The sequence below is a fragment of the Thalassophryne amazonica genome, chromosome 10, assembly GCF_902500255.1.
Source record: "Thalassophryne amazonica chromosome 10, fThaAma1.1, whole genome shotgun sequence".
Classification (NCBI taxonomy): Eukaryota; Metazoa; Chordata; class Actinopteri; order Batrachoidiformes; family Batrachoididae; genus Thalassophryne; species Thalassophryne amazonica.
Window position 1 is genome coordinate 113,855,138 of NC_047112.1, and position 13,735 is coordinate 113,868,872.

Here is a 13,735-nt window from a genome sequence, read left to right on the forward strand (position 1 = left end):
GGTGAACAAGAGAATATCACGAGGAATGGCTACCATGTAGAGGGACTGACAAGTTCTTTAGATGATCACATTGTGTGTTAAAAGAAGATAACCACAGGGGCATTTTGAAGACAATACTGTGAAAAGACATGTTTAAATGTTGTGATTTGACCCAGTCTTTTCATCATAACATCACTCAGTGACATCTTGCCTGAGCAATCAGAATATCTTTGGAGAGCACTCACTAAGACCTTTCATTTGATGTACCACATGACATGTTTCACTCAAAAATAAAATTTGACCTACGTGTAAGCCACATTTGACCTCATGACAAGCCCTGAAGGTCAAGGTCATGTGCTTTTCTGAGGCAGCAGCACTTTTACAATGCCAACCCCTATAGTTCTCTGATGTTTGAATGAAAAAATTCGAGACAATGCCTTGAGGAATGTTCATCTCCCAAGCTTGGTCTTTGACCATATTGTGACCTTCTTCTTTGTCCTTGACCCCAGTTTTTTCACGTCAAGAGACGTTTTCTTCAAGTTTCTACATGCCCATTTTGAAAATGATCTAAGATGATTTGGACGCTTTTTCACACCCGTAAATGTCAAACTTTTGCACTATTTTTCTCATCGTAATGTCCCCAAATCAATTCATAATGTAAAATGTTTAATATAAGTTTGATATCTCAATCCTCTCACCAAGCCCTATAATTTGGTGTATTACATGACATGTTCTACTGAAATATGAAATTTGACCTACTTGTAGGTCATCTTTGACCTCCAGGTAAACCGTGAAGGTGAAGGTCAATTGCTTATTCCAGGTAATGACTTATGGGCAAGGCCATTCCTCATATTCATGCAAAATGTGGAGGCAAAAAAGCACAAATTGCTATAGAGTACTGACTGTACTGCAGCTAGAGTACTGACGGGGACTAGAAGGAGAGAGCATATCTCACCCATATTGGCCTCTCTTTATTGGCTTCCTGTTAATTCTAGAATAGAATTTAAAATTCTTCTTCTTACTTATAAGGTTTTGAATAATCAGGTCCCATCTTATCTTAGGGACCTCGTAGTACCATGTCACCCCAATAGAGCGCTTCGCTCTCAGACTGCAGGCTTACTTGTAGTTCCTAGGGTTTGTAAGAGTAGAATGGGAGGCAGAGCCTTCAGCTTTCAGGCTCCTCTCCTGTGGAACCAGCTCCCAATTCAGATCAGGGAGACAGACACCCTCTCTACTTTTAAGATTAGGCTTAAAACTTTCCTTTTTGCTAAAGCTTAGTTAGGGCTGGATCAGGTGACCCTGAACCATCCCTTAGTTATGCTGCTATAGACGTAGACTGCTGGGGGGTTCCCATGATGCATTGTTTCTTTCTCTTTTTGCTCTGTATGCACCACTCTGCATTTAATCATTAGTGATTGATCTCTGCTCCCCTCCACAGCATGTCTTTTTCCTGGTTCTCTCCCTCAGCCCCAACCAGTCCCAGCAGAAGACTGCCCCTCCCTGAGCCTGGTTCTGCTGGAGGTTTCTTCCTGTTAAAAGGGAGTTTTTCCTTCCCACTGTAGCCAAGTGCTTGCTCACAGGGGGTCGTTTTGACCGTTGGGGTTTTACATAATTATTGCATGGCCTTGCCTTACAATATAAAGCGCCTTGGGGCAACTGTTTGTTGTGATTTGGCGATATATAAAAAAAAATTGATTGATTGATTGATACCAGGAAAGGATTTTTTGGGGATAATTTTAGTGTTTGTCCTTCCTGTGACCTTGACCTTACATGTTTAGCATACCTAAAGCAGTCTTACTCAAGTTTCTACTTGTCTACTTTGAAGATGATCCAAGTTGATTTGCACGCCTTTTCCACACCGTTAAAAATCTAAATTTTGCACCTTTGACTTGTCATGGCTCAAATGATGTCATAATGCAAAACTGTTGACATTTTCTGAACCCTCTCGGCAAGCCCTTTCATTTGGCGTATTACACGTTTTACTGAAATATGACATTTGACCTACTTGTAGGTCATCTTTGACCTCAAGGCAAACCCTGAAGTTCAAGGTCGGTTGCTTATCTCAGGTAATGTCTTATGGGCAAGCAAGGCCATTCACTAGTCACAACTTCAAAAAGTGCGACCAGGAAAAAAAAATTTTTTTCTTCTTCTTTTTGAGTGGGGGGGTGGTGGTGAGTATGAATTCATTGTTTGTGTGCAGAATGTCAGCAGCGAAGTTTTGCCATTGTTGTTGGTATGAAAAAGCAGCTGAGGTGTTCATTATTTGTGGTTATGTTGCAGATTGCCTACGCCAAGATTGAGGGAGACATGATTGTGTGCGCGGCCTACTCACACGAGCTGCCAAAATATGGCATCTGTGTCGGACTGACAAACTACGCAGCAGCCTACTGCACTGGTCTGCTCCTGGCTCGAAGAGTATGTATGACCTACAAATAAATAGATAAGTCCGTGTATAAAACTTATTTTTTAAACTCATTTGCAAAACATTATCTAGACTTTTTATGTCCATTCACAGCAGTAGTCAGTGCCAAATACCCATGAAAGGTGAAACATCTCTTAAAAACAGAGTGCTAGCTACAGTTGCGACTTCTTTGCATTTTAACACTACAATCACTTTAACAGGTTCTCCACAAAAACCAGTACATGGTCTTTCAGCAGCTCCTGGTTGCTCAGGGTCCCTGCTACAGATCTAGCACAGATCTGCATTGATTTGGAACAAGTTTTACGCCGAATGTCCTTGACACAACTCCAGTTCTACACAGGGAATCGCACACGCAACCCCTGGTGTTCCAAAGTGGTCTCCCAGCCAAGTATTAATCAGGACTGTCTTGATGGCATCAGGAGTAGACAGAGTAGCATGACTGTCACAAGAACCAACATTCACATATAACATTCACAATAACACGACTGCCTCACACGAGTGTAAAAACTTTTTAAACTCATGTTTCAGTTAGTGTAGTTTCTGTTTGCTACTTCAGTGTGAAGGATAATGGAAACCTGCCGAGTGACGTCTTCGCTGATGTTACTGACTTATTTATTTTTCCTCATCCTTGTCCTTTAAGAGCCACTCTTTAAATGAAACATTTTGCTGTCTTTTTCAGTTGCTGAACAAGTTTGGCTTGGACAAAGTATATGAAGGCCAGGTGGAGGTGACAGGTGATGAGTTCAACGTGGAGAGCATTGATGGTCAGCCAGGCGCTTTCACTTGCTATCTGGATGCTGGACTTGCAAGAACGACCACGGGCAACAAGGTGTTTGGTGCTCTGAAGGGGGCGGTGGATGGAGGCCTTTCAATCCCTCACAGGTAACCTGTTCTCTGATATGAAATATATCAAAACATCTTTCATTCCACAATGGGATCGCTTTCCTGCCAATAATTCTTGTTCAAGTGGTACTTAATTGGCAGTGGGTTATATGGCAATCTGGTAAAGTAATACATTTTTATGAAGCACTTGTCCTGATTTGGCTTGAAGATGAAATTCTTATATGTAGCCCTCAACATGTTATGCTACAGGAGTCTGAAGTCCAGGACTACTAGGCTGGCAAACAGCTTCTACCCACAGGCAATTAGGCTTCTCAATAGCTCTCTCACACACTGACCCTCCACTACCTGACTGACTGTTATTTCACTGTCATTCTTCTCCTCATCATTATTACTATCATCCTGTAAGTATTTTAGATAATACTTCTGTTCACTATTTATGCATCCATGCACCTTGCGACTCCTGCACGGGAGGAAATGCTGCTTAAAACTACACAATATTGCACAAAACTGCCAATACTGCATAAACTTCACATTTTCTAAACTGTACATCCTTGAAATAGTGTATATAATACAACCCCAATTCCAATGAAGATGGGACGTTGTGTAAAGTGTAAATAAAAACAGAATATAATGATTTGCAAATCCTCTTCAACCTATATTCAATTGAATACACCACAAAGACAAGATATTTCATGTTCAAACTGATAAACTTTATTGTTTTTGTGCAAATATTTGGTCATTTTGAAATGGATGCCTGCAACACGTTTCAAAAAAGTTGGGACAGTGGTATGTTTACCACTGTGTTACATCACCTTTCCTTCTAACGACGCTCAATAAGCAGTTTGGGAACTGAGGACACCAATTATTGAAGGTGGAATTCTTTCCCATTCTTGCTTGATGTATGACTTCAGTTGTTCAGCCTTCTGGGGTCTCCGTTGTTGTATTTTGCGCTTCATAGTGCGCCACACGTTTTCAATGGGCGACAGGTCTGCACTGCAGGCAGGCCAGTCTAGTACCTACACACTTTTATTACGAAGCCACGCTGTTGTAACACGTGCAGAATGTGGCATGGCATAGGGCTGTCATGATTAGGAATTTCTGGAGACGATTGTCAGACAAATAATTGCGATTGACGAATATATTGTCTATTTTTTTTTTTCTTTTTTCTCTTCTTTATATTCTACTATCGTAGTATAATTACACAACTCTGGAAGAACATTTGGCTTCTGTGAGTGGAGAAACTGGGAATAGTGCAACATTTTTATTTTTTATCTTCATTTTACATACAGTCCCAACTTTTTCTGATTGTGGTTTTTTGTTGCATTTCTGAAATTGTTTCTCCTTATCAGTCACGTTTTGTGCTTAAACACTACATTAAGCTCAAGATTGAACAAATAAATACCTCTGGAAAATAACAGCTGTTAAAGGTCAGAGTTCTCATCTGCTTTTTGTGATCTGTGCATCTGAACATCACCACAGTGTATGTGTAATTTTTGCTCAGTTCATTCATATATTCTCATTTTTATCATATTATATATACTTTTTCTTGAGCTGCTTGGGTGGGTAGGGAGAGTTCCCATGGGATTTAAAAAAAAAAAAAAAGCTTTTTAACCTACCATCCCTGGTTCTCAAGACCAGGCACCTAAGTGGCTCTACTCTACTCTTTTCTACTCTATTTTACTCTTCCTTTTAGATATTTAGATATACCTTTGTATACTGGCATAGTTCCACCTTAGAATTGGAATATAATATATAAGATATATCTTACTGAATTTTCATGACACTCACCTGTTTCCAATTAGGTGTTCTTTGAGCATTCATCAACTTTTCCAGTCTTTTGTTGCGCCGTCCCAGCATTTTTGAAATGTGTTGCAGGCATCCATTTCAAAATGACCAAATATTTGCACAAAAACAATAAAGTTTATCAGTTTGAACATTAAATAACTTGACTTTGTGGTGTGTACAATTGAATATAGGTTGAAGAGGATTTGCAAATCATTGTATTCTGTTTTTATTTACATTTTACACAACGTCCCAACTTCATTGGAATTGGGGTTGTGCATTCTTCAGACTGTGTTTATTTTGAATCATCTGGTGTGAACTTTCCACATGGTATATTTTGTAGATAGAATGAACAGAGCAAGAATTTCATTGTGTGGGATAACTGCCTGTTTTTACAGTGCACGACATAAAAAAACCCCATTAAAAATAAAGTCTCCATGTAAGTGAAGTTCCTGTATGACAGAATTCCTGTGGTGTTAGCAAAACCTTTTAGCTTTGACCTTGGTCATTTTTCCGAGGTCTTGAACTGATGCACCTTTTCTGTAAGTTCTGCATTCCAGAGCAGCCAAGCTAGCAAGGCAATTGTTGATGCCGCCCAGAGCCCGCTCAGCCGCCGGAATGACAACTATACTCCTTCAGCCTATTACAGAGTGAGGGGTAGAAATAGTTGAAATTCCTAACCCATCGTCGCTTCCTCACACCTTTTCTTGGGATTTCATATTGGGGGGAGAGTGTGACATTTGATCATAATTGTAATGGAGACTAAAGCTGGGCATACTCTGAGAGTTGACCACTGGTTTAGTTCCTACTCCAACAGGTTTTTTTTTCTGCACAGAACCTATCACCGCTTGCTTTTTTACCCGAGGGCAAAATATGGCCATCAGGTATTGCGACGACTTCCAACCATCTGTCCAATTTTCATTAAATTTGCAGAATTTGCTCCTATAACAGGGTAAAGGGCCCTCTGTAAGTTTGAGTGCAGTGTGGCAAGCCATTTTGGCTGTAGGTTGCCACCTGGTGGCTAAATAGGAGTTCCTATGTTATGGGAGCAAGTTTCATGAAAATCGGGTCTTCGTGAAGTGGTCCAACAAAACGGTGTAAAAAGGGTCAATACCAAAACCAGCCACAAAACTCTCCCTACCACTGAAACTAGAGATGCTAAGTGACAATATGAGCCGTATTTCATCACTTTTGAGTTGGAGGGCATGAAGAAATCACTTTGCGAAAAAGTTGTAATTTCGCATTTTGGCGGCAGAAAGCACCTCCTGTACTTGTGCGCCTAAAGTCAGCTGCTAAAATTTTCATCGAAAATCATTACATGCATAAAATACCTTGGCTGACTAAGGGCGCAGACCACACTGCCCCTGTGAAAATGTGTACAATTACAAAAAATAGGATTTGCTGCGCCCTGGGTCAGCCGCCAAAATTTTCCCATTTTTGGAGAGTCCATACCCGATAATTAACAACAAATGAAAATCAATTTGACTCACTCAGGGCGCACGGAAATATTAGCATTTGAAAACCTAAATTTTGTGACTTTGCCATTTTGGCTCATTTTGACCCCAAATTTCCAGGACCCCCTAAAAAAGCGGACCCTTTCAAGGATGAATAAAAATGTCATTTCTGTTCCTTTCGAACATATATCTACCCATAATTGGGACAAATTTGAAGGGGTCATGAATCACCCTGTAATAGAAACCTGCCTGATTCTTATAAAAACTGGCTCTTAACATTTAGATATTATTTTGTTTTTGTTTTGGTGGATCATCGGACGTATTTTCATTGCGGGAAGAGTTGGCAGATGACGGTGATAAACGCTGACGTGACGTCAATGAATGAGGTGCTGTGACTCTTTCAGCTTTTAAAATAAGTTAAATTTCTTGTTGTGGAACAAAGTGTCAGCGTTCTCTGGGTCAGGCTGAAAAAACAGACGGGCTTCTTTTAAAACACTGTTTCTTTAGCCCTGACAAGGACCTGTTTTCAGACGTCGTCCACAAGCCGGACTGTTATGTGGATAGGTTTTCATCAGGCTGTGATAATGAATCCGACTTAAATGAACAGTTAAGGTAAGACTTGATATTTGAATTTATATCATGCCTCAGCCAGACTGATAAATAGTCTAGTGTTGAAACTCACCTCCTGCAAAGACTTCTCTGTTGACCTTGCGCTCACGGCAACAGCTGGCTTTGATCTTCTTGACCGGGATTCTATTTCCGGTGGCTCAACCGAACGGTCCCCCCTAAAAATCGGTCCCCCTGCCTTCACTGCGCATGCGTCATTTCAGAGTGTCAGCAGCGATTCACCGATTATTGCCTCTTTTCTGCTTAAAACTGACCTTGTAATGATTAAAGATGCACCGATGCCGATATATCGGCCCGATCTTGTATTCATTTACTCGTACTCGTAATTAGAAAATGTCTCCAATACTCCGACCTGATACCCCTTTACAGCAGCGTGATGTCAACCTCTCAATATGGTATTTTCACATGCACGCTCTGAAATTTCTGGACTATAACCACTACTTTTTTCATACGTTTTGAACACAGTGATGCACCTAATTTATGGATTATTGCAGGCTTTCATGTAATTTACTCATAAGTCAAATACGTCCGTCAGTGCTGTCTACTGATTGGTTTGTATTTGTGTATGTTACCTGTATGTATTTAATTAAAAGTTAAAAATAGTGTGGAGACTGTGTGAAAGACTGTTTAGCTCAATGTTGTAGATAAAAACAAACAGTCTCACAGCTGATTAAGCAGATAAGCTGCTTTTCTTCGAAAAGAATCTGCCCCTCACATTTCCAAAAAAGGATTTTAGTCCTCACAGACATAGGTATTGATGGACAGTTTCAGTTCAGTTCCTGGTGTTGTATATTTTTGTCGTGCTGAAGTCCACAGGTTACATTTCAGTGAGATGTCTGCCAGTGTCATGTTTAAGAAACACAGTTAATGTTAAAGAACAATTTGTTGTAGTCAAAGTGAAGTTACATGATTTAAGTGAAATGCTTGTAAATAAAAACAAAGCTAATGATATTGGTAGCATTTACAGTCAAAGTAAGGAACAACTGATGAATAAAACATGTTTTCAAAGTCATCATAAAACTGTAATGGTAATATGCATATGTCGGGGACAAGACTGAGTGAAGCTCATCAGCATCTCACCATGTCCTTTAGGTCCTTCAGACTTTTTCAGTAAAATTGTTCTTGGGAGCATGAGCATGACTAAAACCTTTAAGCTTCTGGGGGGTCTCTGCCCCCTATACTCCCCACCTTTTTAAGTATTTTTCTTTTTTGCTTTTCACTTGTCCCCCCCAATTACAGCCCTCTGAATTAATATTCCCTTTGAATTAATATTCAAAGTTTGCAGCGAGTTGACAGTAGGGCTGTACAATATGGCCAAATTATTGGATCTCAAAATTGGCATATAAATTGTCATGTAAATGTCACTTATATACATGCTGTCCATATTCTTGAGCCACTTGGGTGGGTAGGGAGAGTTCCCATGGGATAAAAAAGCTTTTCAACCGACCGTCCCTGGTTCTCAAGACCAGGCACCGAAATGGTTATACTCTGTAATATATATTTATATAAGATATTTATATGTACCTTAGTAAACACTAGTAGAGTTCCACTTTAGATTTGGAATGTATAATAGAAGATATGCCTTACTGAATTTTCATATCAATATGATATAATATGACTATGATTTGATACAAAGTGCAGCAACAGTGAAAATTAAACATTCTTAAACAAAACAGTAATAATACCACATTCATTTTGCACTCAAGTATTGGAACACTTTGAATTTCACACATTTTAATTTGTTTATGCCATTTTAAATACAAGTACATCATCAATAAATGCACAAGTTTACGTTGTTATTTTGGACACTTATCCCATCAATTGAAAGGATGTTTGGGGATGATGAAATAATTTTTCAAGATGATAATGCATCTTGCCATAGAGCAAAAACTGTGAAAACATTCCTTGCAAAAAGACACATAGGGTCAGTGTCATGGCCTGCAAATAGTCCAGATCTTAATCCAATTGAAAATCTTTGGAAGTTGAAGAAAATGGTCCATGACAAGGCTCCAACCTGCAAAGCTGATCTGGCAACAGCAATCAGAGAAAGTTGGAGCCAGATTGATGTCACTCTTTAAGTCCATGCCTCAGAGACTGCAAGCTATTATAAAAGCCAGAGATGGTGCAACAAAATACTAGTGATGTGTTGGAGCGTTCTTTTGTTTTTCATGATTCCATAATTTTTTTCCTCAGAATTGAGTGATTCCATATTTTTTTTTCTTCTCTGCTTGGTCTAAAAAAGTAACCGTTACTGACTGCCACAATTTTTTTCCCTGATTTCTTATATTGTTTCTTAAAGCCAGGAAGTTGCCATTTGAAATGACTTTAGTTTTGTCATGTCTGTGATCTGCTTTTTTTCTACAAAATTAAACAACTGAATGAACATCCTCCGAGGCCGGTGATTCCATAATTTTTGCCAGGGGTTGTATAGTGCAGCAGATAGGAGAATATTTAGAATAGAATCCTGCAAATGGTGATATAAACATCAAATTTGGCACAAATAATCCATAGACATGAACGCTTAAAAAAACAAAAAAACTGATTGGCCACTTGAATTTTCAATAGGCAGCCAGGTAGGGGTCAATTGCAGAATTACACAGGTGTCAAAATTGGGGGTGGGCAACTTGTTCCATAAAGGGCCAAGAGGGTGCAAATTTTCTTTGCAGCCACTGATTCCACCAGGTGATTTCACGGATTAACTGATTTCATCTAATATTACTCGTAATCCGTGAAATCACCTGATGGAATCAGTGGCTGCAAAGAAAACCTGCACCCTCTCGGCCCTTTCTGGAACAAGTTGCCCACCCCTGGTCTAAATTAAAAGATGCTCCAATCATATAGAAAACTACACCACATTATTTGCCTGATCATAAAGATTCCAAAAAAGGTACAGTTTGGACAATCTGTGACTGAATGTTATGGAGCTATGAGGTAAAAGCAGCAAGAATGGTGACAAAGGTCAGTTTCAGTTTGTACAGGGGTCAAAAGTTAAAGTTGCTCCATTAATTTTGCTCCAGCTGTATTTTTACAGAATTTGATACTTGTATCACCATTTGAAGGATTGTTTCCGTTATCTGCTGCACTAATAACCCAACATGAACAAGCTGCTGTCTTAGTTTAAAAATGTGTACATAAGGAAATCCGAATTAAAGGAGAAATGCTGCTTTTAACAACCTGGACCTCATTTCTGGCATAAAATACGGTCCTTTACTCACCAATGTAAGTTTGGTGTGATCAGACGTCCATAGTTCAAACGACGTGTTCAGTTCAAATCTGGAGCAAACATTTTTCTTCTTCTACTAAGGTGGATAAGAACTTTTTGTAGTACACAGCACCAACTACTGGACAGGAGGAACCTAGCAGGCAGTGTGACTCACTGATTTGAAAATGCAGCTCTTTCAACCAGACGTGTGGTGCTGTGACATGTCAGTCATGTGTGTGCAATCAGATTTCAAGAGAGTCCAGTGAAACACCGCCCTCTGCTCTAGCTCCACCCATGCCAGCAAGTGTTTGACATTTGAACATTTCCTGTTTCACTGTGACTGAGAATTCAGCACTTCGTGTTTGAGTGTGAGCTTGCCACTGAGTTCCCACGAGATTCTATGGGATCTCGTCTGTCAATCCAAGAAGTGTTTGACATTTGAACATTTCCTGTTTTACTGTGGATTTGAAAATTGGCACTTCCTGTTTAGGACGCCCCATACCATGAGCGAGCTTCGCTCATATTAATTATTCACAACAGTGCTCTGTATCAACGAGTACCAAAATGTATGTACTTGTACTCGGTCTGAAAAAAAGTGGTATCGGTGCATCCATTTTTAAGACGTTTTACTTTGCTCTCTGATGGTTAATAATCACATTATTCCCTTTGATAGCTTTGGGTGTAGAGTCAGACTCAGATGTGCTGCTGTGGTCGCTCTGATCCGTGCCCTCTCTTTTATTATGAAATAATGCTGAATTTATGTGGAAATGATTGTTGTACAAAACCTTCATATATCTGTTGCTGAGATAGATGACTGGAGTGCACTTTGAAGCAGAAAAGAGGTGAATTGCTGCGCTCCGAAAATGGCACATACGCAATGGATGCAGGGGGTCGTTTGGTCGGTGACACCGGGGCTCACATTGGCTGTGACTGGCCCCGCGTTTACACATTTAAGACAAATAGTGTTGGGATTGCAGTGTCTTTCAACTGTTTTTTTTTTTTTTTTTTTTTTTTTTTTTTTCTTCTTTCTTTCTTTCTTTCTTTCTTTTGCCTCAGACCCATTCTTAGCGGGACAAGTGAGAAACTGAGGGTCACCATTATGTTTGTGGTTGCGTCTAATAAGTGAGTGAGTCAGACTCTGTTTTTAGACAAGTGTATCAACAGCTGGTCAAATCTACCCAGATACAGATGTTGTTTGTGACAGTTGTGCTGATTGCACCTGAACATTGTGAACATTTTGTCAGTGCATCTTATCGACATTCTGCCCCTCTTGCACATAGAAATCAATATGGCTACATTAAGACAGGAGCTTGGTCCTCACATGCATACATCATGGGTTAAAGTTCTCTGACACCACGACGGATTTCCGTCATTTGGAAAATTTGTTTGGGTCTGAAATATGATACTCTCACTGTCAAACCAACATCCCATTCTGCGCTAATCAAAGCAGCAGCAATGTCAGCGTTCTTTATTGTATTTTGCTTTATCTTAATTTTTCCCTGCTAAAACCCAAAAGAGCATATGTCTGTGAGTAATTATCTTTTTTATGATGTATTTTACAACTTAAAAATGGGACCGATGCTAATGTGTTAGCATGTCTATGGTGTATTCAATGTTAAAGTTAGCATTAAGTTCGCATCTCAGCACGTTTGTGCATTTGATTTCTGTATAATTAATGGCTCAGCATTTGTCATAAGAGTCAAATGTATTACAAGTTGTAACTTTTTTAAATGTATTTTTATTTATATATTAATAATACTAATAGCAACAACAACAACAATAGTAATAACTAATAATGCTACAATACAATTTTAGAGAAACAGGCAAAGAATCTGATAAAACAGAAAAGATAAAACCAACTAACAATGAACATAAATATAGAAATAAATGTTTCCTGTGAACACCTAGTGACTCTTACACCTCCACTTCATCCCTGTTTTAATATTTATGACAACTTGTCAAACCACATCTAAGCTGTGTTTTTACACAAGAAAAAAATAAAATGCAGTAAATGGCACATTTGTGTTTTTTTTCATGAAAATGTCTTATTAAAGATCACATATTATACTTAACCCCTCGCTCACACTGCCTCCTGTGTTATGGATGCGGGACCCGCAGAGAATCCAGGTCATTAAAAAGATAGAAACCTCTCTGTGTCCATGGAGCTCTGTGGCTGCGGTTACCGAGACCCTGTGGCACTGCGGATTTTTCCGCAAGTAGTCTATCCTTGCGGACTGCTGAAGTGCTCCGCATCAAAACAACGAGCGTAATCTGTTGCCGGAGTTGGCCGCAGCTCCATACACCAGACAGGGGTGCCGCTCACTTAAAGAAATAATGACAAAACTCACATGTAAGTAAAAAACAAAACGATTAATTGAAAAAATAATCAACCGATTACTATCGACGATTACTAAAATAATCGTTAGTTGCAGCCCTAGTTTGTTTTACGAGTGAGAGCATTTTATTGGTTAAATGTGTAACCCAGTTTTGAGTTTCTCTGTGCGCATGCGTTTTCAAAACGGGTGACAGTGTTACTTTGTGCACAGCAGAACAATGTTGTCAATTGCTTTAGGCCCTAATTTTGCATTAGGTGGTGAGAGCGGCGAGGACCTCAGCTCAGCTGCAGCCAGACTGTAAAATGAGCAGGTGTGCGCTCTTGTTTCTCTTCTAGTTTATATTTCTTCCTGTGACTGCGGAGCTGCAGCCAGTGTTCGTGTGCACGCGTGCTTGCAAACTGTCCGTGAGTGGAGGTGGAGACGAGGAGTTATACTGGATGTGGACATGCCCTGTCTCTGGCAATCAGTCTGTGAGCAGGACTTATGGGTTTTATTTAATACAATCGTGAGAGGACTTGAGGTGAGAGTGACGAGCTGCAGTCAGGCTGCCATGAGCATTTTTTTTTTCTTTTAATTGTTTACATGTGCTGTTTGAGTGGTGTAGTTTTACTGTATTATGTACACAGTATACGTTTGACAGCACGCCTGTGTGATTTATAGCTCTGCAACAATGGAGCACAGCAGGAATCATAAATTGGCGTTGGGTAACGTTTTGTATGGGTGTGGCATCCAGTCATGTTAAGTTGCCTCATCTTGCGAGAAAACTACTTCCTTTCTGCGCCCTGTGCTCGACGCAGAGAAAATTAAACATGTTTAAATAAATCAATAAATCTGACATGTCTTGCCACTTTGTTCAATTGAGTCACAAAATCATCAGATTGTGTCTGACACATTCCAGGAGCAGAAATCACTAAACACCCCATGCTTTTACTTCTCCCTCACTTGCATTAGAAAAGGCTAGGGTTTTTGCCATGTGCAATTTTTCTTCTCTGTAAAACTGAAGCTTTCAAAACCCAAAGGTCTGTAATCTTATTAATGCAGTGCACAAGAAAATTGACTCCAACTGGCAGTAATTTGGGACATTCTAAAT

At 39.6% G+C, this 13,735-nt stretch overlaps 1 protein-coding gene across 1 annotated transcript in view; it reads left to right on the plus strand.

Annotated features, from left to right (window-relative positions):
• Positions 1-13,735, plus strand: part of LOC117519381 (60S ribosomal protein L5) — a 39,500-nt gene that overhangs the window by 6,196 nt on the left and 19,569 nt on the right. Inside the window, exons 4-5 of the mRNA XM_034180726.1 lie at positions 2,260-2,394; positions 3,081-3,283. Of these exons, the coding sequence (XP_034036617.1) occupies positions 2,260-2,394; positions 3,081-3,283 (338 nt within the window). The remainder of the gene's footprint in view (positions 1-2,259; positions 2,395-3,080; positions 3,284-13,735) is intronic.